The sequence below is a fragment of the Rutidosis leptorrhynchoides genome, chromosome 2, assembly GCF_046630445.1.
Source record: "Rutidosis leptorrhynchoides isolate AG116_Rl617_1_P2 chromosome 2, CSIRO_AGI_Rlap_v1, whole genome shotgun sequence".
Classification (NCBI taxonomy): Eukaryota; Viridiplantae; Streptophyta; class Magnoliopsida; order Asterales; family Asteraceae; genus Rutidosis; species Rutidosis leptorrhynchoides.
Window position 1 is genome coordinate 446059725 of NC_092334.1, and position 27092 is coordinate 446086816.

The 27092-nt window shown below is 32.3% G+C and overlaps 2 protein-coding genes across 3 annotated transcripts; both read right to left on the reverse strand.

The window, feature by feature from the left end:
- Nucleotides 1-2973: 2973 nt before the first annotated feature.
- Nucleotides 2974-4882, reverse strand: LOC139889259 (uncharacterized). Its single transcript, XM_071872220.1, has 4 exons — nucleotides 4876-4882; nucleotides 4034-4243; nucleotides 3258-3770; nucleotides 2974-3116 (listed from the first exon to the last, which is right to left on the reverse strand). The coding sequence occupies exons 1-4, from the start codon at nucleotides 4880-4882 to the stop codon at nucleotides 2974-2976; spliced, it is 873 nt and encodes a 290-aa protein (XP_071728321.1).
- On the reverse strand, nucleotides 4855-13220 carry LOC139892459 (alpha-N-acetylglucosaminidase-like). Of its 2 annotated transcripts, XM_071875556.1 has the most exons (19): nucleotides 12876-13219; nucleotides 11196-11272; nucleotides 10770-10981; nucleotides 10569-10690; nucleotides 10317-10402; nucleotides 10138-10232; nucleotides 9870-9951; nucleotides 9615-9721; nucleotides 9481-9511; nucleotides 9107-9224; nucleotides 8958-9005; nucleotides 8699-8809; nucleotides 8299-8400; nucleotides 7976-8074; nucleotides 7669-7779; nucleotides 7341-7582; nucleotides 6843-7080; nucleotides 6672-6750; nucleotides 4855-5326 (listed from the first exon to the last, which is right to left on the reverse strand). In XM_071875556.1, exons 1-19 carry the CDS (start codon nucleotides 13089-13091, stop codon nucleotides 5070-5072), a joined length of 2433 nt encoding a protein of 810 aa, XP_071731657.1. In that variant the 5' UTR covers nucleotides 13092-13219; the 3' UTR covers nucleotides 4855-5069. The 2 variants fall into 2 exon arrangements, with proteins under 2 accessions (XP_071731657.1, XP_071731658.1); XM_071875557.1 differs by lacking the exon at nucleotides 7669-7779 and having other exon boundaries at nucleotides 12876-13220.
- Between the last annotated feature and the right edge of the window lie 13872 nt (nucleotides 13221-27092).

Here is a 27092-nt window from a genome sequence, read left to right on the forward strand (position 1 = left end):
TTTGCATTTTGCTAAACACACTATGTCAGCCTCCATATTTCGAAGTCTTTTTACATAAACAAACCAAATATTCACTTTTTCAAACTTTACAACATATATATATATATATATATATATATATATATATATATATATATATATATATATATATATATATATATATATATATACACTCCATGTAATCTAATATGCATGAATTAATTATGCAAATAAATCATCCATTCCCAATCGAATAAATCTACATTGTTTGGTACTAAACGCGTAAATAATCAACTTTCAGACTCATAATCGTCATCAAACTTTCAAAAGAATCACATTAATGCAATTGATATAAGTACATTAAGTGTTACATTTTCATCATTTTTACCAAACAGGTAAATAATAAACATGCAAATGAATCAATACCACGTCACTCGTATTATCTACACCCTTGTCAAAAAATTGCGGTACCAAGTGGGTAAAAAAACGAAAAATACCGGTACCGTACCGGTACCGAAACCGGTACCGTATTGAAATTTTGATACGGTTTCGGTTCTCCATTTTACCCAATTTCGGTACCGGTGCTAACCGGTTCCGGTACGGTTCGGTACGGTTCCGGAACCGATCTCATTACAATATTATTTTTATGTTAGTTGAATTTTTTAACAACGGCACTTGAGCAGTTGAGCCTCTCATTAACACAAATAAAATAATTGTACGATAAAATAATCGCCACTACAAATTTAATACAACATGTTCAATTAATCAATTAATTTAAGGGTGTTAATAATAGTCGTAAAGGTTGTGGTTAGAAAACTCAATTAAAATAGTTACATATATCTTCTTTCGTTTCTTTAATATTTGAGTACATCCCCAAATGTAATTTCAAATCGGATTGAAGAATTTGCAATACAATGGATTGCTATCTCCTTTTTTTCAAACTATTTTGTTTTTCTAGTTTTCTTTGTCAGTAGTTAATAATCGATTATAATTCTTTATTTGATTTGACATATATATAGAGTGTGTTTGGGTGAAATTAGTTGTAGCCGGAGCTTATAGCCGGAGCTTATAGCTGGAGCTGGAGTTTATGGACTAGAGCTGGAGCTGGAGCTTATTTTTAAAGCTGGTAGCTGGAACTTATTATTTTTTACAAGTGTTTGGTAAACTAGTTGGAGCTTATTTTTCAGTTCAGAAGCTCTACTTTTTTTTCATAAGCTACTAGAAGTAGCTTATTTTTTAAGAGCTTATGATTTTCATAAGCTCTACTTTTTATGTCTACCAAACAAAGCTTATGACTTGAAGTTTATTAAAATCATAAGCTCAAGCTCCAATAAGCTCTCATAAGCTCCAAGAAGCTGTGTGCCAAACACACCCATAGTAGAAGAGTAGATAAAAAAATTTGCATGTATATAAATCTATGGATTTTTATAAGATCGTTATTATCATATACTCCGTATAAAAAAGTAAAAGATTCGGATGCCGATTGAAGGTTTGTGCATCATTTGATGGTTTGAAAGTCACTATTCACTAGCGTTTGTAGGTAGCTGAGTAACTCAGTTATTTTTTCTGCGTCTGGTTGTTTTTTTTCTTTTCAACTCTTTTTTCACAAATTGTGGGGTCGGTTAGGGGTGTTCAAAACCAGATATCCAGAATTTCGAATTTCTAAAAATTCGAATAGTGGATTTGTCCATGCGATATCCAGAAACTCAGATAGTGAATTTGTCCATTCGATATCTGAATATTCGAATTTCATATATAATTATGGATTATAGGATATTCGGATATATTTTCGAATATTTGGATATATAATTCCGAATTCGGATATATTTCGAATATTTGGATATATTTTTGGATATTCGGAAACCCGAATATCCGATAATTTTGAAAAGTGTATCCGATATCCGATATTCGAATCCGACAAATTGGATATTCAATTATTTAGATATTTTTGAATCGAATTTTTCGGATTGTGAATTCGGATATTTTGAACACCCCTAGGTACGGTGTCCTTTTGTTTTATTGTTTATAAATTGCTGATAAGCGGGCCATCCGTGTGTTAGTTGATAACTAAGACCACTTGTATTGGTTGAAGGTGTTTCTTGTGGTGTCACTTGCCTTTTTGCACTTTATGGATGAGTAGGACGTGTTTCTATTTTGAATGGAGTAGTGGTGACGTTTCTTTGTTGGTGTCACTTTGAGTGGAAAGCTGATGTGGCATTTTATTTTTCTTTTTCTGTTTTATTTATTTATTTTAAAAATATTTTTAAATTATAACAGCTATATTTACTTAACCTTTTTTTTCTTCTTCAAAAAAAAGGGCTACCTTTTACCCTTATATATACAACCATTCTTCTCAAATCATAACACACACTTCATCTCTTCTAAATCTCTCAAATAATAAAACACACACTTTGAAATGAGTCCGTTGAATGTTGTTGTTAAAGTTCATTACGGATGTGAATTTGATCGAGAATTGATGAATTATACCCCGTATGCAACACGAGAATATTACATGGATGTTCGTAAGTGTCCAAATTATATGTCGTTGCTTGAGTTGCTCCAGCGAGACAACTCGGTTTTGTCGTTGCTTGAATTGATGAATTATACCCCGTATGCAACACGGTTTTGTCGTTGCTTGACTCCAACTGTTTGTGAACTTGCTTATCTCTTATTTCCTTAATCCTTGCATCCCGATCCCTCAAATTCCGTTCTAAACGTCTTGGTGGGTTCCTTTGTATCATTCTTTCTTCTCGCCGTCCAATAACAAAACCGTTATTTTGTTGAATCATGTTATGTAGAACAACACAAGCATACATGTGTCTTCTAATTTTTGTTGAAGTCTATAGATCTCGCCGGAGTTTTTAGCTTTAGAAATCTACCATGTAATACTCCAAATGCACGCTCAATATCTTTCCTTGCACTTTCTTGAAACCTTTTAAATTTTTTACGAGGTTCGTCAGTTGGATTATGAGGCGCTTTTACCAACATAGCCCATTATGGGTATATACCATCACCTAAGTAATACCCTCTTTTGTAGCGACGCCCGTTTACTTCAAAGGGCGAAGGTGAAGCTGTTCCATCTTTTATAGTGTTAAACAATGGAGAAAAATTCAAAACGTTAATGTCGTTGTTCGAACCTGCCATACCAAAGAATGCATGCCATATCCACAAATCTTGTGAGGCGACTGCCTCAAGCATAACAGAAGGCCCTTTCTGATCACCTCTTGTGTATTGTCCTTACCAAGCAACATGACAATTCTTCCACTCCCAATGCATACAATCGATACTACCTAACATACCCGGTAAACCATGTTTTTGTGCATGAAAATTATAAAGTCTAGCAATATCTTCGGCAGTTGGTTTTCGCAAATACTGTCTAGCAAACAAATGAAATACGCATTGACAAAAATTTTCAAGACACAACGCAACCGTTTTCTCCCCAATTTTTATATATTCATCAAACAAATCAGGAGTTGTTCCATACTCCATTTGACGTATGGCCGATGTGCACTTTTGGAGAATTGTCAAACTTTGACGGCCCGTTGCATCGGGCCGTTCCAGGAAATAAATAAAATAGTCAGGAATAACGGCACTATTAAAAATAGATATACCTTCAACAATTCGAAGAAATAACTCACGACTCATTCGAAAACGTCGGTTAAAGTATTTGTCGGGAAACACCGGTGACTCCGCAAAATAATCATTGTATAACCTTATAGCCGCATCTTCTCGATCCCTAGCAATATAAATCCGGGATCGAGGGACTCGAGAACTACTTGCCTCTCCATCGACTTCTTATTGCGTCAGACTATTAACAAACTAACAATCTTTTCGTCATCCGAATCATCCACATGAAACTCTTACATTTTGAAGGTTTTATCCATTTGGAACAAATTAAAATTGTAGATTGTATGTAATTTGATAAGAAAATAAGAAGGAAATGAAAGAGTGTGTGTTAAAATGACAAGTTCATATAGATATATATAGAAAATGAAAAGTAAAAAAATCAAACAAAATTTTTTTTATAAGCAACGGTAAAAAAAAACGAGCCAACCACAAACTGCCACGTGTAAGTGACATCCGGCACCCACACCGTCTCTTCGCGACTGACGCCGGCGAAACGCCTGCAGGTGCCGCCGCGATACTTCTGTTTCGGCTTTTCTTGTCTGCCACGCAGGCAAGGTGACGCCGTCACCTTGTTCCGATACAAATGGTCTAAAGGTAGGGTTATGGTAAAACAAGGAAAAAGGAACGGAAAATAAAGCTAAATGCAAATAATGTAAGTGGACATAATGCTAGGTATACCATTTTTAGTACTCCGTACAGTACATTTTCATCAAATTACATGTTTATTTTAAGGAGTAGGGATCCTTTTCAATATAGTAGGAGTATTAAAGATGTGAAAGACGACATTTTTTAGGAAAGTAGGAATGAAGCATCACCTTCTTTAATTTAATCTATTTTATTTTGAAGCAAGCAATAATAATGGCATGTCTAGTTTGATGTTGTCCTAGTCGTTACTCGTTAAACTCTCTATTGTCGACGTTCAGACGTCAATTATTAAATTCCAACATATCTAGATTTGTCAAAGAGAAAAAAAGGTATACTTTTAATGCAATTAATAAATAAAATTCATAACACACGCCAAATGATTATCATCATTATACGAATTTACTGATTGTGTTCGTTGTCAATCTGGTCAATAATCAATCAATTATCGCTATTATCAAAATAGTAAACGAGTAAATTGATAAATTCATTTGAGTTTACTAAAATATCTTTAAATGATTAAATTATATTTTACACAAGTTTTATGTTATAATTTATTTGAGGGTATTTCGAACAGATAACATCAAAAAGTGGTAGATCTATCAAAAATATATTTGAAAATATCACCTCCCATTGATAAAATGGAGCGAGTTTTTTTTATATCAGATAGCTCAATTGAATTATCCCTTGCACGTTTTCAATAATTTCCTTTACCAACCCAAGATCAGGTGAGGATATTAAAACTCTAACCACTAACAAAAGCAATCTTTTTTATTATACAAAAACAAGCAACTCCATTTGCAGTTTTCAGCGTGTAGCAGCTAATGATCATCTATACCAGAACCACGTAAATATTTCTCGAAAAGCCATCGTGATGTAACAAGGGCATCACCTTCACTTTTAACAGGGTAGATGTCTCTAGCATTTTGCCAGTTGTTTGTAAGCTTGATCCATTCTCTCCTCCAACCTTTTAAATCGAAACTTTCTCCCTTTTCAAAACTTTGTATCAAATATTTGAAATAGATAGCTGCTCGAGGACCATAATAGTCTCGTAGAAGCCCACTCCAATACTTGTTTCCTGTACAAACAGTAATGACCACAATCGAATTATATATACTTAAAAAGTTACCAAGCAAATGGTGTAAAAATGAGTGTTCGGCAATTCTGTAAAGCTTCCTTCATCTTTAGCTAAAAATTGCCCAAAAAGGTAACATAAAAGTCACAATTTCTCAAAAAAGGGTATATCGTTTTTTTCTTTGCCCAAAAGGGTGTATGATTTGTATTTAGTGTGTAAAAAAGATTATTATTTTGAAAAAATACCAATAAAGGTAATATTCGTCCGCATGTGCTTCCACATCGACGCCACGTCATCGAACATTTCGGCCAAAAAATTTCCGACAACTTTTTCTGGCCAAAATTCCGATTTTCCGGCAACCACCTCATCGGAGAAAATGATGACGTGGCGCCACATCATCATATTCAATGAGGTGGCGTCTATGTGGAAGCATATGTGGACGAATATTACCTTTACTAGTGAAATGACCCGTGGAACCACGGGTTTGTTTAAACGAAACAGTTTAATGATAGGTATTAAGTGAACGTAAATGCTAAAGTTATTTAGTTTTATAACCCGTGGAACCACATAATCCAACTAAGAAACTCGTCAGCTGAACATTTTATCAAACACCTAAAATGCATATTTAACAATCCACATCCAATCATAAGAGATAATATTGGTTGTCATTTTATTTAAAAGTGTAAATCAAAATATAAATGTAGAATTGGTTTCATTCTGGCTAACTTTTATACCTTTTCGTACTCGATTCAAAATAATTAATTAAAATAATTTAACTATTTAATTTTAATAATTAAAATAAATATTAATAAGATTTAATAATAATAATTAATTAATAAGATTTAATTTTAATTCAAAATTATTTAAATTAATGACATCACCCACCATGCGTAGATTTTTTTCTTTTTCTTTTTTATTTTTTCTTAACAAAGAAATTAGCCTAATAATGACATCATCATTTTAGCAATATAATAGAAACTATAGATAGATTGGTATTTTTTCCATATCATAATCCTTTTTACGCACTAAATTCAAAATCAGACATTCTTTTGAGCAAAGAAAAACACGATATAATGGGAAATATTGACTTTTATGTTACCTTTTTGGGCAATTTGCCTAATTTTAATAATACAAAATCTATAAAGAATATGTCACATTTTTTATGCAGAGAGGAGTATGATTATGCATTAGTTGTACTTGTTTGATCTTCAGATCCATTATAATGTTGGTATGTTCTTTGCCATTAAAAAAAAAAGTATGATATATCTACTAGTTTACACTTCATTGTTTAGTTTCGCTACATTAGCATTCACCAAACAACAGAAAGTAACATCTTATGTGCACTTACCATAATCACGAAGCAGGCTAGCTTCCTCTTCTGTGTTATCGAACCACATTGTGATTTGAGTTCTTGCATTCCATTCATACTGTTGATTGTCAATACATTTTAAAAAGTTCAAAAAGCTATATTAATTATTGAATCAACTAAATAAGAAGCTAGTAAAAGATCCAACTTTACCTGTTTCTTTTGTTCTTCATTTATAGCAAGTTGTTTTGAACTCTCTAACCATGGTCCTAATAAAAACCCTTCATGGCAAGCCAACAGTGCGTCCATATCATCGACAAGGTCCAGAAACTTCTTGCTGAGGTAAGCGACACCATCAGCGTCATGCGAATCGTACGCTTCGATGATATCGAGAAATAGATCATTGGCAAACTTCGCTAATGCTTGTCTCGTCAAGTCAACAACATCATACCTGAAAGTGTGACAAATATTTTCAAATTTATTGCAGATAACTAACACAGTAAATCAAAATATTGCAGAGTAATAGTAATTTTAAAAGAATTTTTTAACAGAAATTTTTAACATCCGTCAGAAAGAGGGACTGACTCCGCAACATTTGCAGACCACAGTGACTTTCCTAGGAAAAAAGTTTAGGGACTGAACCTGCAATTCCTACAAACGACAGGGACTATCCTTGTAATTTTGTCAATTAGGAAAGCATGAATTGTTCACCTATATGTGTTACTTCCAGATAGTTCATTACCACCATCAATGAACAACTCTAGTGCACGTATAACTTCTGAAGTTGAGTACCACAAATGTGGTTTGTCAAAATCTTCATTTTCGTCTTTTAGTGAGAATCTTTTCGACAAAGGATTTATAGACCTGAGATATCGTGTTCCGGAAGTTTTCCGTGAAGAAAGAAAAGACGGATCGACATCTGGAAATGCAACTATCACATCCCTATTTTTATCCTGCAGGGGCCAAAAATGCCTATTATCAGAATTTTAATTTATAAAAACGAAACAATAATATGATCTAAGGATTTAAGACTTCTTACATAGGCACCATCGGTGCAGTTATAAAGTGTGTGATATAATATGTTCCAGGCCTCTTTCAGTGACGGAACAAATCTTCCATATCGCCTAGTTGGATATGAATCAACCCATGTCTGGATAAGATATATATATATATATATATTATTAATAATATATATATATATATATATATATATATATATATATATATATATATATATATATATATATATATATATATATATATATATTATTAATAATTAATAATTAATAATAAGCAGAAGTCAAAAAACATATTTAATTGCATCTGTGAAAATAAGTTTACGGTACCTTGACATCGATTTTGGTGCGCTGAAATGCCATTTCGGACATCAGATCATAAACTATTGGATTCTGCTCAATACCTTCCATGGACATCCCAACACCAACCTAAGAAAAAACATATAATGAAAATAAAGGTAAATGCATAAAACAACAAACTGCATTAATATATGACCTTGAATAACTTTTATTCAAGATAAAGGCATCATAAGAAACAACAATTCTGAAACGTAATGTTAAAATTAGATCAGAAAATCATAGTCTTTTCAAGACAGTAAAGGAACTTTTATGAGGTTATGCCCAAATTCTAGGTCTGTAAATTGTAGGGTTACCATTGTTGAGTTGTTGCTAATGCGTGCTTCAACAGGTCCAGACCCTACAGAATCTAATACGCCATACATTTCAACATTACCTGCAAAATTATGCAGCATGCACCTGTATAGCACCCAAAAAAAAAAAAAAAATAATAAAAAATTAGACATTAAGTTGTGCACTTCTCTTTGCATCAACAGACTTAAAAAATATACAGAAAGTAACAGAACAGTTTAACATTGAAACTTTTACAGAACATAACTATAGATGGATCAATTAGAGTGGTAAAGGAAATTTTTAATCTTGAATTATACCCTAGATTTATTATTCTTTGTATTGTTTTATAGATTTTGTAGACTTTAGCACAAATGTCAGACATTATAAGTTAAAGATGAACTGAAAAGAAGGAGGTGTAACTTTCCAGATATAAGGAACACCATAGAACTGATCTGAAGTAGTCCAAATAGGTGTGACTTCAGCAAAAAGATCAAGAACAATCATTTTCCCAATAGGAACAGCATCTAGGAGTGCCTGAAACAAGAATGCAACTTAGCTGACACCAAAAAAAAAAAAAAAAAAAAAAAAAAAAAAAATTGTTTATTGTTAATTGATATATACAGGTAGATAGATCATGCAAGATTAATAAATCATGGTTTTAAAGTGGATAAAAAGGGGGAACCTGCATCTGTGGAGGCCTCCAGTAGGGATCATATGCAAACAGCCATCCCTGCCGACATATAATAATAAATCAAATAACAAATTAATAAAATTTTCCATTAATATTAGTTTATAGCAAGGAAATAAGAAAAGATTTATATGGTTGGTTACCTGCATTAACCAAACAGCATCATCATCACCACTTTGCATTCCTTTAAAGATTGCAGCAGCCAGGGAAGAAATGTATTCCGGATCATCTGTTGGTGGCGTATTCTCATCAAATGTGTCACTGTAAAAAGTAACATATGAGAGATCATTAAGGTAATTTGGTGATACATATATAGGGCTGTGAATGAGTCTAGCTACTCGAGTTCGGCTGCTTAAAAACTCGGTTTGAGCCGAGCCTAAACGAGCTCGAGCCCAAGTTCAAATGTAAGTTGGGGCTCGTTTAATAAACAAGCTCTATCTTGAGCAATATATGTCCAGATTGTTTACGCTCACGAGCCTAAATGAGCATTCAAATGCCAATGGGTGGAGAGCTTTACCAGTTGTATATGTGGCTACTTCGTCCATACTCTGAAAACAGGCAATTTCAGAAATAAGAATAGTAGAAAGGTTTATGTTCTTCTGATCATAAAAATCCAATGACTGTCATATAATGATAAGTAAAAGTCCACACCTTTGATTTGTTGACTTATAAATGCTTTCCCAATCTCGATGAATAAAGGATCAGTTGCATCAAGAAGATAAGTACAGCACCATTTAGGGTTGCTGTCAACTGTAAACCTAGAAGAAATAACATCATGACAAATTCCTAAATAAAGTGGTTGCTGTAATTTAAAAATTATCGATTATTGTGTGTTACTCAAATATACTTTAGACTTCTATAAAATAAGAAATTCCATATTAGTTATACAAAACAAAAAATGCTCACCAATTTCCTAGACGTGTTATCTTGGCCGATGGATATACATTCTTCAAAGCAGCAGGTACATTTCCTGAGAAAGCTGGCAGGACTGCAATAAACCACTACATTAATTAATTATTATTTCTTAAAAATTCAATATTCATAACGAAATACTCATTTTACCATAGTAGCCGACGTTATTAAAATCAATATTCAAAACGAAATACTCATTTTACCATAGTAGCCCACGTTATTAAAATCGTAACAGAAACTTAACGTAAACAATCTGGTGTACCTGGAGTCATTCCGAGCTCATACATTCTAGCAAGAATTTTCTTCTGCATTGCTAGTTGTTGATCTAACCAACTTTGCGGCAATGGTCCACCCCATCTACAATCAATATATAAACTTAACATGTAAGATTTAAAAAACCAAGTAAAGAAAATATAAAATAAATAAGAGCATTAAGCTCACCCATGTAAGTTGGCCATGCGAGACCATGCAAGAAATGCGGGACCTCCAAAGAAATCGCCCAATTCAGAATTGCTAATATTAAATTTCTGCAAAAAGCACCACAACCATTTATCAAGAGGTGGAAAGCAATAAACATAACCAGGCTCAAAAGAAAGTTTTGAACTGATATTATGTTATTGATAATTATAATGACAAACAATAACAACGATACAAATTTTTTTTTGGAAAGATAACAACGATACAAATAAGTACCTCAAATACTTTTTGCCAGATAGCTTCTTGGCCAGTAAATGCCAAAGGCATATTGATGCCATGAAGAGCCATCCAGTCAATCTCCTTCTCCCACCTTTGCCAGTCCCACCATGCAAATGTATCTTTAAAAAAAAAAATAACAATTTAAAAAAATGCAGCTTAATAAAGACAATCGAATTAAAAGATATTTCACAAGCTTACAGCTAGACGTGACAGCATTCTGGTAATAATTCCAAGGAACGGGCCTTTGTATTAAAAGTCCATCATCTTTCATACGAGGAAGAGACCCTGCCTTAGGCACAGAAGATAATTGTGAACCACCAGTCTTATCCCATGATATATGGGCCCCACACAAGTTTTTCAGGTACCAGTGAAGGCCAGTCAATAGTTCCACTCCCGTGACACCACTTATTCTGATCAAGATCTCAATAAGTCAGGTTACAGATACATAAGTTTGCCAACATGTATTGATATAAAAAAAAAAAAAAACTCTTGTTAATAAACAGCCAATAATCGAGGAGATAAAATCTGGTCTCAAGATACAATGATCAGTGAACATTAGAGTCGTTAAACCCTTGAAGTTAATGATCAGCACTGCAAATACAAAAATAGAGAAAAGCATAATACCGTATTTCAGGGGCACCCGGCAGGTGTGATGTAGGAAGGTTACTAATCATAAAGCAGGAAACTCCACCACAATGCTCCTATTAACACACAGTGGTGAATAAGTCAGGTTATAAGGTCAAGTATGAAACTACTTAAATTTAGTAGATAATCATATCACATACAAAAAAAGGATTACCACAACAGAACCTATAATGTAAGCTTCAAGATTGATCTTGCTTTGAAAAATGAATACTCAAATACTAGTTTGTGCATAGTGTTAATGTTACTGTGACAACTATAAACCACTGAATCAATTGACTTAATCCCCACAAAAAAAGAAATATTATGAATTTTACATTTGGGTGACTGATACAACCAGCTCAAATCATGTTCAGTTAAATTAAACAAGCAAGAGTTTCAGAAAATCAAATAAGTAATCACATTAGACAAACAGCATACATGTAAAATGAGAAAGAGAACCCCTCTTGTTTGCATAGGACAATGAAAATGTATAGAGAGTATATATATAACTATAAGAACACTTAACAAATTATCCGTGACATATCAAACCAGAGTACGCGAGATACAAACATTAAACGGAATCTCATTAAGTTGACCTAAACTCACTCGGTAAAAAAGTTATAAGGTTTTCCCTATTCGGGTTACATAGGAGAACGAATAATCCAACCCATACTCTAATGTACGCAACCCAGCAAAATTACTCCCTGATTGTTTCTAACCCTTCTCTAGTCATCACAAGAGTCGAACCTGATACCTCTTGCAAGGATATCTAAGCCCCGGCTACTGAGCTATCTTGTGATGGTTCAAAAAGTTATAAGGTTTTTCCCGTTCGGGTTACCCGGAAGGACAAGTAATCCAACTCCATACTCTAATGTATGCACTCCCGGCTGTTTCCAACCCTTCCCTAACTGATACAAGATTCTAACTTGAGACCTCTTACAAGGATATTAGCCCGTTGATCCAAGGCTGATGTTTAGTAACTCATTTAATGATTCAAGACATCTGTTCCCCTAAACTAGGTGCACACCTCAATGTAATATAGCTCCATCAAATCAAACTAATATAAGAGTATTGTATATATATAATAAAGTTACATAACTAAGTAGATATAATACAAACAAGAAGTACTGACCAAAGGGCCTTTGACATAGCGGTATCAAGTAGCCTCTGACCTTGAGGTCATGGGTTCAAGTCATTATTCGTTGGCGATTCTAGGATCAAAACTCAATGGGGTCCCGAATTCTTTCCCAGTACTAATTATAGTTTAATGTTATTTTAGTGGTTGTTTAAAATATATGGAGTCGAACTAGTTAAATATAGTGGTGTGCTATACATTTTAAAGGAAAAACTATAAATTCAAAAATTTCCAATAGTTAAATTTAGTGGTCATATACAATTTATATGATATTTTCTACAAAAATATCAAACTAGCTGTGTCCTATGACCCCACGGGTTAAAGAGTAGACTAGCCAGTGTTATTCATCGTTCTAAAAAATATACAAACATTAAGTACTGAAATCCAGCTAGATATTAGTACATCTTTTTTATTTCTTTAACTTTTTTTTTTTTTTTTTTTTTTGAAAGGCAAGGCCCCAAGTAAAAAGTATCAGTCTATAATTAAGTACTGAACTACAGACAGATTTTTTGTTAAAAAAAAAATAACGAAATTGAGTTATATACCTTAGTGATTATCTGAAAATCAAAACTAGATGAATGAGAAGGAATAAACCGATCAAGCACGGCTCTAGCTGCTGAAATCTGTACGGACGAAGAAGCTCTTTCTCGATCCTGAATTTGAAGTAGACCAGAAACGTATTGAACTCCGACGGTCGACGAGTGAGTCACCGTGAAAAGGAGGATGACGATTGTGAATATGAGGGTGACGTAAGCAGTCATGATTAGAGTGAAACTTGTGAGAAGAGTGTGTGATGATACAACAAGTACAAATGGATGCCATTGAAAGAAGATTCGGTAGGTTGGGGAAGTAGAAACAAAATTTGCAGGCCGATTTTAGTAATAAAAATAGAGGTTTGGTGTGAGTAATAAACAACAACAACAACAACAAATACAGTACCACGTACTAGAGACGTCAACTTTTTATTTTCACATCCCTCAACTTCTTATTTTTAGTATATATATATATCTATCTATACATCTATCTATCTATACATCTATATTAAAGAAAAAGTTTTTGAACCTTGTGATTGAAAGTTATTTTAGAATGTTTGTATCTATATATTTTATCTATATATATTTATATTATATATATTCTTAAATTATTACATGAATTATTTATATATTAAGAATTTATTGCACCATCCAAAAATATATATATATATATATGTATAAAATCTAACCTTAATTGAATAATCCGTTTATGAATACGTATGAATCGTTAAGAGTTGTTATAAAATAACTATTTTCAAACCCATTTAATACTCCGTTTAATTTATAGTTATGCTTTCACCGAATTGTTTGGGTTTAAGTTCACAAGTACTTAATTTAAAACCCATTTAATATTATAAAGAATTACCATTACAACCTTTGCAACTATTTTGAAAGTTAAAAACTTTAATTAAATATATATATATATATATATATATATATATATATATATATATATATATATATATATATATATATAAAACAAAAAGGTATTTACTTAGGTGTAATTTTCTAATTAAATTACATTCTATGCACGGTTTTTTACACACTCGTGCAACGCACGGGCTCAAAAACCTATATAAATCAAAAAGTTTTTGTGAATTGTGGTTAAAAGTTATTTTAGGATATTTGTATCTATATATTATATCTATAGTTATTTAAGGATGTTTATATAATTATTATATATAAAATAAAATAATGCTCCGTACTGTTACTCCGTATAATATATCTGTCTGTTAGTATGCTTGGAGATTACGAATCGTATTAGAAGATGCAAACAGATTTCTTATATGTTGTGAAAGTTTTGATCCATGTCCAATAAGAGTTTTTGCTATAGTGAACTGCATTTGTTTTCATTTTTTTAGTATCGCTATGTACAAACCAATAATAATTGCAAATCACGGGTTCTTAAACTAATTTTTTTTTTTAAATTTGTTAACACACGGGCTCTTAAATAATTCTTATACTTTTCCTATCTGTAAATCACGAGCTCTTAAACTCAAAATAATTTTTAAAATTTGTCAACACCACGGGCTATTAAATAATTATTATACTTTTTCTATTTTTTTAATATCGCTATTTACATACCAATATGAAATGTAAGTTACATTTTTTTGCACGGTTTTTTACACATCCGTGCAACGCACGGGCTCAAAAACCTAGTGTGTGTGTGTGTGTGTGTGTGTATATATATATATATATATATATATATATATATATATATACACTAAACCACTAATCACTAACCCACTTGCTATATGACTTTATCAACGAATTATCACGATTCGCCCTAAAAAAAATTATTGTCAAAATGCCCTCGCAAGTCGCAATGTGACTGTGCGACCCTGCGACTCGTTATTTGCTCGGTGATCGCCGAAAAATTCAAGTCATGAACTGAGACTTAGATCGATGACTGAGATAACACGAGTCATAGGGTCGCTCGCTCCTCTTGCGAGTTGTGTATGACTGTGTTTTATGACTCATACGATGGTGTTGAACGAGTCGCAAGGCTTACATAAAACTGATCCCATGTAACTTGGCTAAGTTGTTCCTTTGGTATAGGGGCAGTAAGAGAATCCCACCAACCCATAATGTTATTCTTTAATAGCATGCTAGCATATGTAACTTGCAATTCAAGCTCACATTGACATGCATCTAGCCGGGTCTACTTTCCTTAACCAGTCTAAGGTTATAGTAGGGTTTGAACTTCCAGAATACTTGGAAGGTTTACAATCATTTTTCATAGGGTGTTTGACCAGAAAATTACCAAGCTGAGGGAGAAGCAAATTCCGATGGTGTTGGTTGAGTGGCGGCACAGTTGTGACGACCCGGAAATTTTCGACTAATTTTAAACCAAACTCTCGATACGATATCATATTTCTGGCACGATAAGAAAAGTCTGTTAAGTTGAGTCTCAAAAATTTCGAACTGTTTCATATATTCAATTGACCTTCGACCAATTTCGACGATTCACTAACAGATAATTGTAAATAGATTTGTGTGTATTTAAATATATATGTATATATAAATATAATAATTTGGAAATTAACTTTAAATATTATATGTTGTTGTATTAAAAATTAATTATGTAAAATAAAATAAAAATATGATATTATGATAATTATTATTTAAAACATATCTATACATATAAATAAAGTATATTAAATATATATTTTGTGATTTCGAATCTATATAGTAAACGATGGCAACACTCAGTTGCCATTCGATGGATATTAATTAAGTTAAATTCAAACTTAAGTAATTTTAAAATAAGCGGTGATTCAAAAATGAGTCATATAAGTGTTATGCTTATTAAAAATATATTTAGAAGCTAATTAATAAATTTCAACACTTTTTATATTTTACCCAGAATTGAGAGGGACAGTTGATGTAATTTTTATTTAATAAATTAATGATCAAATTTTATACCATAATGACCAAAATAAATAAAACCAGTTAATTTAAAAATTTAGGATTTTTTCGAAGACTTTTATTCGCCACTAATTATCAACGGGGTACGATATAATATACATATTAAAACTGTCGGTATATGATAGTGCTCCAAATGAACATATATTTAGTAGCAATATCGTTCCAATATGTAAAGTTTTTAAATGTAATTTCCTTATTTTTAGTTGTAATAGTTAAATAAATAAGTGCGAAGACGAAAGACGCAAATCGCTCGAAAATGAAGATTTAAAGACAAAAACGAAGATTTGAAAGACCAAAACATCCAAAAAGCTCAAATGTACAAGATACAATTCAAAAGGTTCAATTTATTGATGAGAAACGTCTAAAAATGACAAGAGTACAAGTTACAAAACGCAAAGTACAAGATATTAAATTATACGAAAGGACGTTCGAAAATCCGGAACCGAGGCATGAACCAACTTTCAGCGCTCGACGCAACGGTGTAAAAATTACGAGTCAACTATGCACAAGAATAAAATATAATATTTAAATAATTCATAATAAGAATAATATTAAATAATAAAAAGTTGTTAATTGAGCATAGTTCAGGGGTCGTAAATGAAAATTCAATTTCTATATAACGATCTATGTAATGATGAATTGAAAAAAAAACTTCTCCGAGATTTTTTTTCTCGATCTCTTTTTTTTCTTCTATCTTTTTTCTTATTTTTCTATCTATCAATATCAATATCTATATTCTATATCTCTATCATAATGTTAACTTAATAAGATATAACAATAATCTTAATTTTAATTTTAAATTATGATAATAATAAGATTTATGATAGAGATCGTTTGAGTGTGTAAGTCGAAATTCTGTCCGTGTAACGCTACGCTATTTTTAATCATTGTAAGTTATGTTCAACCTTTTTACATTAATGTCTCGTAGCTAAGTCGTTATTATGCTTATTTAAAATGAAGTACTCATGATGTTGGGCTAATTACTAAAATTGGGTTATTGAACTTTGGACCATAATTAAGGTTTGGGCAAAAGACCGACACTTGTGGAAATTGGATTATTGACTATTAATAGATGGGGGGTATTGTCTAATTGAGTGACAACTCATTGGAGTCTGTCGAACCTATCTTCAAATTAATTAACCTAATAATTAATAATGATTATGGTTGTCCTATTTAGTGACGTTCATATGGAATCTGTTATAATCATTTAATTAATCAATTGGGTTGGGTAATTGATTATTCATTCTGATCAAGTGGATGAATTAATATTCATAAACTAATTAAAACAGGGGTGGATTACATACATTGATAACTGGTGTAATTGTTGACAGAAGTGATAACTGCGTCACAGTTTAAATCCTTAATCAGTTGGAATATTTGACTTCGGATATAAGGGTAATTTGACGAGGATACTCGCACTTTATATTTATGACCGATGGACTATTATGGACAAAAACCAGATAGACGTATCAAATAAACCAGGACAAAGGACAATTAACCCATGGTAATAAATTAAAATCAACACGTCAAACATCATGATTACGGAAGTTTAAATAAGCATAATTCTTTTATTATATTTCTCATCGTATCTTTATTTACTGTCATTTTATTACTCGCAATTTTATTTTCTGTCATTTTATTTATCGCAATTTATTTTACGCACTTTAATTTTTGTCATTTATTTTTACGCTTAAAATCGACAAACCGGTCATTAAACGGTAAAACCCCCATTTTATAATAATACTACTACTTATTTATATATATATTTTTACAAATAAACTTAATAATATAGCGTTAACTTCATCAGCTCCCTGTGGAACGAACCGGACTTACTAAAAACTACACTACTCTACGATTAGGTACACTGCCTATAGTGTTGTAGCAAGGTTTAGGTATATCCCATCCGTAAATTAATAAAACTTGTGTCATATTTTGTAGTATTTTGTATTAAAAATAATACTATTTCGTACCCTCACGCTACATCATCAAGTTTTTGGCGCCGCTGCCGGGGAGCGCTAAAACGCTATATTTTTAATTATAATAATATTGAAATAAAATATAATAATATAATAATATTGAAATAGAATATAATAATATAATAATATTGAAATAGAATATAATAATATAAAAATATTTAAGAATCAAAATTTACGTAAATTTTAAAAAAAAAAAGTCGTATTTATTAAATACTTCAGGGGTATATTATGTAACTTATAATTAATAATTGCTATCATGTCGCTTTCATGTGAATAGTAAATTAATTAATTTATTTTCATTTACTATTCATGAATAGTAAATGAATTAAAAAAAAAACATTTTAAAAAAAAAAAAAAAATTATAATTATAAAAAAATTATTAATTTGTAAAAAAAAAAATCGTTTTTTTTTAAAAAAAAAATCATTTTTTTTAAAAAAAAAAAATTCGTTTTTAAAAAAAAAAAAAAAAAAAAAAAAAATTTGTGTAAAAAAAAAAATCGTTTTTTTTTTAAAAGAAAAAAAAATTCGTTTTAAAAAAAAAATTTGTAAAAAAAAAAAATCGTTTTTTTTTAAAAAATTTTTAAAAAAAAAAAGCGAAAAAAAAAAAAAAAAAAAAACGTAAAAAAAAAAAAAAAAAAACGTAAAAAAAAAAAAAAAAAACGTAAAAAAAAAAAAAAATTATAAAAAAATATATTTTTAAAATTTTGTCTATAAAAAAAAAATGTTTTTTTTTAGTTTTATTACCTTTAGATTTTTAGACTATAGTCGCAACTTTTAGTATTAAGTTTAGTTTTGCCATAGTTATTTTTATACTTTTAGATTTTTAGGCTTTGCCGTAAAATCCCTTAAGTGCTTTTTCTTTAGACTAAGATTTAGGTGCCTTAAAATTTTGCGACGCCGTGTTAAAATTTTAGTATCATTTTAAGTAATTCCCGTTTTTCGTTTAGAATCCCTTTTTAATTTTAGACGCGCTACAATTTTCTTATTTTTCGACCTTTTATTTTTTTCAACCATTTTTATTTTTCAATTTTTTTTTCCCGACGCACTCTTTTTCTCTCTTATTTCTCGCCATTCTAGTTTTTAGGACTTAGAATTTTTTTCTACTTCTTCTCTAAATTTCTTAAAATTACGAAAATTTATTTTAAGTGGTTAAATTGATAGACATCAAAATTTTCTGGTTCGTAGTAATAGTTGGATTTGTACGTGGACCGGGTTATTGGAGCCAAACAGTCCTCAATTATATTGAGACCAAACGAATCCTGCCCCTCTGCTGCATCTTTTGGCTATTCGAAACGTGGGCAAAATCAGAAAAGTCTATTGGTTGGATAACTTATTATAATTTTTCTTTCCTTTTTAAAAACTAATAGGATATTCAGTGAATGCACCGAGCAAGACGATCGCCGCCGGTCATACGTTCACCACCTGTAACTCGATCAAGACATCGTTTAACGAATATCGCCGCCGTTGATTTTTCTTTAGAATCGTCATCCAGTCGACCAAGTACTTCAGTTCAAATTTCTGATAACCCAGTTTTTGAAACAAACCTCACAATTGAGAATCCGGAGAATACTCAGGGACAATTCCGAGACCCTGATCCACTAATTATTCCTCCAGAACCACCAATCATTCAAACAGAGATTGTTGAGGAAGAAACCATTAAATTAGAAACCTCTAGTGATTCGTATTCAACAAATTCAATTATGGAAGTAACGGAACCTCTAAGTATGGAAGATCGAATGAGAGCCACACGCACGGGCCAAGGTCACGCCATTATTAAGCCAGAAGTTAATGCGCCAGATTATGAAATCAAAGGACAAATCCTACACATGGTAACTAACCAATGCCAATTCAGTGGTGCACCGAATGAAGACCCAAACGAACATCTTCGTACGTTTAATAGAATTTGTACACTATTCAAAATCCGAGAAGTGGAAGATGAGCAGATCTATCTCATGTTATTTCCCTGGACTTTAAAGGGAGAAGCCAAAGATTGGTTAGAATCGTTACCTGAAGGGGCGATTGACACATGGGATGTTTTAGTTGAAAAATTTCTTAAACGATTCTTTCCGGCATCCAAAGCCGTGAGACTTCAAGGAGAAATTGTTACGTTCGCGCAAAATCCAAATGAAACATTATATGAGGCGTGGACAAGATTCGGAAGGATGTTGAGAGGATGTCCTCAACACGGATTAGATACTTTTCAAATAGTACAAATATTCTATAAAGGCGTAGACATCGCCACACGAAAAGACATCGACATAACCGCTGGTGGATCCATTATGAAGAAAACCGCAACTGAAGCTTACAAAATTATTGATAACACAGCCTCCCACTCGCATGAGTGGCACCAAGAAAAAGATATCTTTCGATCATCTAAAGCGGCTAGAGCCGATTCTAGCCCTGACTTTGATTCCATTTCCGCAAAAATAGATGCTTTCGAAAGACGAATGGAAAAGATGAATAAAGATATTCACGTAATACGAATCAGTTGTGAGCTATGCGGTGGACCACACTTATTGAAAGATTGTCACATTGAACCAACATTGGAACAACGAGAGAATGTTTCCTATATGAACCAAAGGCCTGGAAATAATTATCAAAATAATTATCAACCGCCAAAGCTAAACTTCAATCGAAATCAAAACATTCTTTACAATCCAAAAGGACCCGAAAATAACTGGTATAACCAACAAGGTCCGAATAACCAACCAACTCAAAACAACACTTTCAATCAACAAAGACCTGGCTTATATAAACCACAACAACAAACCGAAGAGAAAAAGTCAAATATGGAAGACGTGGTATTCAAGCTAGTTGAATCTCAAACACAATTTATTACATCTCAAACCCAAACGAATGAGAGGTTTGATCAGTCATTAAGAACTCAACAAGCTTCCATTTTGAATCTAGAAAAACACGTAGGTACTCTTGCTAGCATGATGAGTGAGAGGGAACAAGGAAAGCTACCGAGTAATACTGAAGTAAATCCTCGGAAAGAGAATGTTAATATGGTGTCAACAAATTCTGAAAAACCAGCACCAGAAGATGGGAAGATTTTAGATGTGAGTAACAATGAAGAAGTTACACCACCACCACCACCACCCGAGTATGTAAAGCCAGTGGTGACACCATACAAACCACCCATCCCGTTTCCAAGAAAAGGAGTTGAGTATGAGCAAGTGATAGGTAATAAAGATTGTGATACCTCTGGAAAGAAGAAGAAGAAAAAGAATAAGAAAGTGCAAGAAACAAAAGCCGTAAATATAAACCCGGTGAAGACAGTTCCACCAAATCCTCCACCTAGGGTAGGTGATCCGGGTGAATTTATTGTTCCTTGTCTACTTAGTGATTGTGTCATGTATGATGCACTAGCAGATTTAGGTGCAAGTGTAAGTGTTATGCCTCTTTCCTTATATAAGAGATTAGGTGTAGGTAAGTTAAGTCCAACGGATATGAGTGTTCGACTCTTTGATCAAACCATTAAGCACCCAGTTGGAATTGCTGACAACCTACCCGTTCAAGTAGGCAATTTAACCTTTCTAGTCGAATTTATTGTCATTGACATAGAAGAGGACCCAAACGTTCCTCTAATTTTAGGTCGACCATTCTTTGCGTCCACCGGGGCGTTATTTGATGTAGGAAATGGAAGAATGACACTTAAAAGTGGTAACAAATCAATCACCTTTATGATTCGAAAGTCTAAATCTCCACCAACTAAAACCGTTAAACCAGTAAAAACGATTGGTAATAACCATGTTGTTTTACCAACTCCAACGGTAGTGCTTAGCAATAATAAAACGCCTAAGTGTGGGGAAAATGAAGTAAAACCTAATGATGACTTGATAATAAAGAACCCCGTTGTTGATACGAAATTAAATGACCCCGTTATTAACAGTTCAATGAAGAAACTTTTTAAACGGGCTATCGATGCTAGAAGTAAGGGGAACTTTAAGTTATGTAACCGGTTAGTATCCAATCTGTCGCCTAAAGAAAAGGCAAAACTAGTTGAATTTTGGGATATTACGGAAGAAGCAGGGCACTGGCTTAAAGAAAAAGTCACAGATAGGCAAGTTGATTATGGACCAAAAGAAATTGACGATGAAGTTAATCACAATTTCGACACCACAGCTACCTAAGTGTGGGGAGATTCAAATGTTCTAAGAAAATGTTATCTAGAGTTATTTGTTCTGTTCTCGTGTAGTTCCGAGAATGGAATTCGATTGGTCTTTTCCGCTAGCAGACACTAAAGAACTAGTTTTCTCCCCCCATTCTGATTTTTTTTTATTTTGTAGGTTTTATATGAAATTAATATGCTTTTTAAATTTAAGTTTTGTGTGAATTTAAAAACAAAATTTACTTTATTTCATTAAGTAAAAAAATGATTTCTAAAATTCGTCGTGAGTTGAAGATTAGGTAGTTGAACCGAAATTGCTTTACCCGAGGGCGGGACGGCAAATTTTGTTATCATTATTTTTAATTTTATTGATCTAAAGTATGCCAAAAAGATATTAGACTTTATAAAATTTTGAACGTGGGGTAATATACCCAACTTCAAAAATATGTATATATATGTTTGTATTTTATATTATGTACAAAACAGGGTAGAACAACGCACTTTCAAAGACTAACATTAAGTTCAGCAATAGCTACTGATTTTGACGACAAGAAGCAAAATATCAAATGTGATGTAAAATAATATGCTTACAAACTGGGTATTTTTAATCACTTTTCTACACTAATCACCCTCATGAATTTATAATTATAGTCTGATTTCATGCAAATGAGGGCATTGCATGATCTTAAGTGTGGGGAAGGGTTATAAATTCTCTCAGGTTTATACTTGGTTTATTTGCCAAATTTTGTGAAAATTTGAAAAATTTTCAATTAAATGAAGTCAAAATTATGTTTATACATATTTATGAACGGTGAAAATTAGGTGTTAATACCGAAATTATCGTTACCTCGGAAAGGGCATAAATTGAGAAACAACCTAAAACGCTTGAATTCATTTAAAATGAAATAAAGGAGAATAAAAAGGCAAAGAAAGAAACTAAGTGTGGGGAGAATGTACCAAGTTATTCAATTAAAAATTATCTATCACATATCTTTGTACAAGATTATTGCAGGTACTTTTGTTTTGGATGATACTAATCAGTTTTACCCGGTTTACTGTAATATATTTGAAAGAAAGATGGATCTACACGATGAATCAATTCCATCATTAAAAGGAAGTAAAGTCTTCCGAAAAAGACACGCGCTTCTTGATTTAGGTCATGAAGTTGTCGTCCAGACCAGCTGTAGGTTGACGAAAAACCTAGAAAAGTCATCACTAAAATCAGCAGGAAATCCACGGACCTCAGCATCAAACAGGGTCGCCAAGTGGTCAGACTTATCCTAACCATGAGAGGGTCTGTCTTGTAAAATGGGGAGGGCACCGTGCAAATTAGCTTGATAAGACTAATGAATCAAATCCCCAGAAAGGATAATCTCCTTAAAGATTAAAAATCAGCTTTTAAGACTGATATTACTCAATCCTAGAGATTGACCTTAAAGATTGAGAATTCAAACTCATGGAATTCAATGATATCTAAACTCGAGCTTGAACGAGAAAATATTTTGATCAAAAATACAAACCGATTTGTTTTCTGAAAACCCATTTTCAATGCGTTCATTACCATTGAACGTAAAATCCTAAGAAATTCACCTGGAATTCATTAGGTCACCTGAACTAAATCGGGTGTCAACCGTAAGAACGGTGGTTGCATAGCATGGTCGGAGACAGGACCTTGTGCCAGACCGAAAAATTATAGGATGATCTTTACTATCGCTCCTACCAAGGATAGTTCTAGCATCCGACACGTTAATAAGACCATAATCATCTGCATGTCACGGGACATTGCCTTAACAGTTTCTTGTTCATCGCTTTCCTTTACAACCGGACGGTAGTTTGCCGAAAGGTAATATACGGGACAAGTAAACTGGACGTGTTGCTTTCCTAATACAAGGTTAGCAAGTGGGTAACACAAAACCACAAGTGTTGAGCTAAAATTTTCAAATCTGAAACCCACACAACCCACAAAAATATTTTGCAAACACCGGTGAAGGGTTATTCCGGAAAACTTATCTAGGGTAAAAGCTAGATTAAATTTTCAAAAAGATCAAATGTTTTCATAAAGATCCAATTTCCTTAAGGATCTACATTTTAATAGTCATGTGGGACTGTAAACCACCTTTCAAATGTGCACTTTGCTTTGGAAACCGAAAGTAAATCGGCTATTTGATTGCAAGTGTCGTTGACCTAAACCCGAGGCAACTGTGGATGACACACCCACCTTTAACCATCATTACTGTCATTGTTTATACCGCTATATCAAAATCACTGATGTACAAAATGTGATGAATAAAAAAGTGATTCATGTATGTTTTTATTTCAAGTTCTGTATTGCTTGAGGACAAGCAACGCTCAAGTGTGGGGATATTTGATAGTGCTCCAAATGAACATATATTTAGTAGCAATATCGTTCCAATATGTAAAGTTTTTAAATGTAATTTCCTTATTTTTAGTTGTAATAGTTAAATAAATAAGTGCGAAGACGAAAGACGCAAATCGCTCGAAAATGAAGATTTAAAGACAAAAACGAAGATTTGAAAGACCAAAACATCCAAAAAGCTCAAATGTACAAGATACAATTCAAAAGGTTCAATTTATTGATGAGAAACGTCTAAAAATGACAAGAGTACAAGTTACAAAACGCAAAGTACAAGATATTAAATTATACGAAAGGACGTTCGAAAATCCGGAACCGAGGCATGAACCAACTTTCAGCGCTCGACGCAACGGTGTAAAAATTACGAGTCAACTATGCACAAGAATAAAATATAATATTTAAATAATTCATAATAAGAATAATATTAAATAATAAAAAGTTGTTAATTGAGCATAGTTCAGGGGTCGTAAATGAAAATTCAATTTCTATATAACGATCTATGTAATGATGAATTGAAAAAAAAACTTCTCCGAGATTTTTTTTCTCGATCTCTTTTTTTTCTTCTATCTTTTTTCTTATTTTTCTATCTATCAATATCAATATCTATATTCTATATCTCTATCATAATGTTAACTTAATAAGATATAACAATAATCTTAATTTTAATTTTAAATTATGATAATAATAAGATTTATGATAGAGATCGTTTGAGTGTGTAAGTCGAAATTCTGTCCGTGTAACGCTACGCTATTTTTAATCATTGTAAGTTATGTTCAACCTTTTTACATTAATGTCTCGTAGCTAAGTCGTTATTATGCTTATTTAAAATGAAGTACTCATGATGTTGGGCTAATTACTAAAATTGGGTTATTGAACTTTGGACCATAATTAAGGTTTGGGCAAAAGACCGACACTTGTGGAAATTGGATTATTGACTATTAATAGATGGGGGGTATTGTCTAATTGAGTGACAACTCATTGGAGTCTGTCGAACCTATCTTCAAATTAATTAACCTAATAATTAATAATGATTATGGTTGTCCTATTTAGTGACGTTCATATGGAATCTGTTATAATCATTTAATTAATCAATTGGGTTGGGTAATTGATTATTCATTCTGATCAAGTGGATGAATTAATATTCATAAACTAATTAAAACAGGGGTGGATTACATACATTGATAACTGGTGTAATTGTTGACAGAAGTGATAACTGCGTCACAGTTTAAATCCTTAATCAGTTGGAATATTTGACTTCGGATATAAGGGTAATTTGACGAGGATACTCGCACTTTATATTTATGACCGATGGACTATTATGGACAAAAACCAGATAGACGTATCAAATAAACCAGGACAAAGGACAATTAACCCATGGTAATAAATTAAAATCAACACGTCAAACATCATGATTACGGAAGTTTAAATAAGCATAATTCTTTTATTATATTTCTCATCGTATCTTTATTTACTGTCATTTTATTACTCGCAATTTTATTTTCTGTCATTTTATTTATCGCAATTTATTTTACGCACTTTAATTTTTGTCATTTATTTTTACGCTTAAAATCGACAAACCGGTCATTAAACGGTAAAACCCCCATTTTATAATAATACTACTACTTATTTATATATATATTTTTACAAATAAACTTAATAATATAGCGTTAACTTCATCAGCTCCCTGTGGAACGAACCGGACTTACTAAAAACTACACTACTCTACGATTAGGTACACTGCCTATAGTGTTGTAGCAAGGTTTAGGTATATCCCATCCGTAAATTAATAAAACTTGTGTCATATTTTGTAGTATTTTGTATTAAAAATAATACTATTTCGTACCCTCACGCTACATCATCAGTATATTAGGACAAAAGAAAGGCTGCCAAACTTTAATCCACGTGTATATGATTCATTCTCAACTTTATATTTTATTAAGTAATTATACTGTGTTTGTTTTAATATATACCCATTTGATGTTCATACGACTTTATTAGTAATAAGATAAATTGGCTACTGTGTGAGTTGATTTCTTAATTCCTCTGCACCACTACAATCACTTTCATTTTATCCATCCGTGATTTAAATTGAAACTACTATTAAATCACCTCCCACTTATTGCTAGTTTGATCCTATTTCACTATTCGAGAATTATGCCAACTACACACACATAGTAAAAAGCATACAGGTCTTATTCTTTTTCTTCTTTAAATATTATTTCATTCATCATTCATGTACCAAAATATAACAACTCATTTCTCTTGTTTCTTTTTTCTTCTTGAGAGCAAACACATATTACTATGATTGATTATGATATGCAACTGATTTTGTTTCTTTTCTTTCACTGACTAAAAATACATATATTTACATAAATAAACACACACATATCACCAACACCTTCTATCATTCAAGTATCTATCTATCTCCTTCTCTTTTTCAAACAACAAACAATCACCTTCTACTACCACCATCACTTCATTACCATCAAAACCATCCAACACCGGCCACCAATTGAATCACCATCTACCATCGATCCCACTACCATAATTCTCCACTCTACGCCACTCTTGTAAACACCCTTCTTCTTCAACTTACCACCACAACAATCACCATCATCAATCATCACTCTCACCACCCTAACCCATCTTCGCGTTTGATTTGTTACAAGATTCAAGTACACGACTATCTTGTAATATTTGGCTACGTTGGCGTTTAATATCCCAATGAAGAAACTGTGAACGATTTGCTATATGAATTCGAGATCAATTGGTATTTTTACATCTCTCTCCTATCTCTCCTTTCCTTCGTTTTATATCCGCCACCTGCAACCTCTATT

Coding starts and splice junctions, on each gene's coding strand:
- LOC139889259 (XM_071872220.1), bottom strand. Junction 3,771..4,033: donor CTTACACGTGGCAGTTTGTG/GTTGGCTCGTTT, acceptor CGCAATAAGAAG/TCGATGGAGAGGCAAGTAGT. Junction 3,117..3,257: donor TATGTTAGGTAGTATCGATT/GTATGCATTGGG, acceptor TTGGTATGGCAG/GTTCGAACAACGACATTAAC.
- LOC139892459 (XM_071875556.1), bottom strand. CDS start 13,091: ATGACTGCTTACGTCACCCTCATATTCACAATCGTCATCCTCCTTTTC. Junction 10,982..11,195: donor CCGGGTGCCCCTGAAATACG/GTATTATGCTTT, acceptor GATCTTGATCAG/AATAAGTGGTGTCACGGGAG. Junction 10,403..10,568: donor TCTGGCAAAAAGTATTTGAG/GTACTTATTTGT, acceptor TGCTTTTTGCAG/AAATTTAATATTAGCAATTC.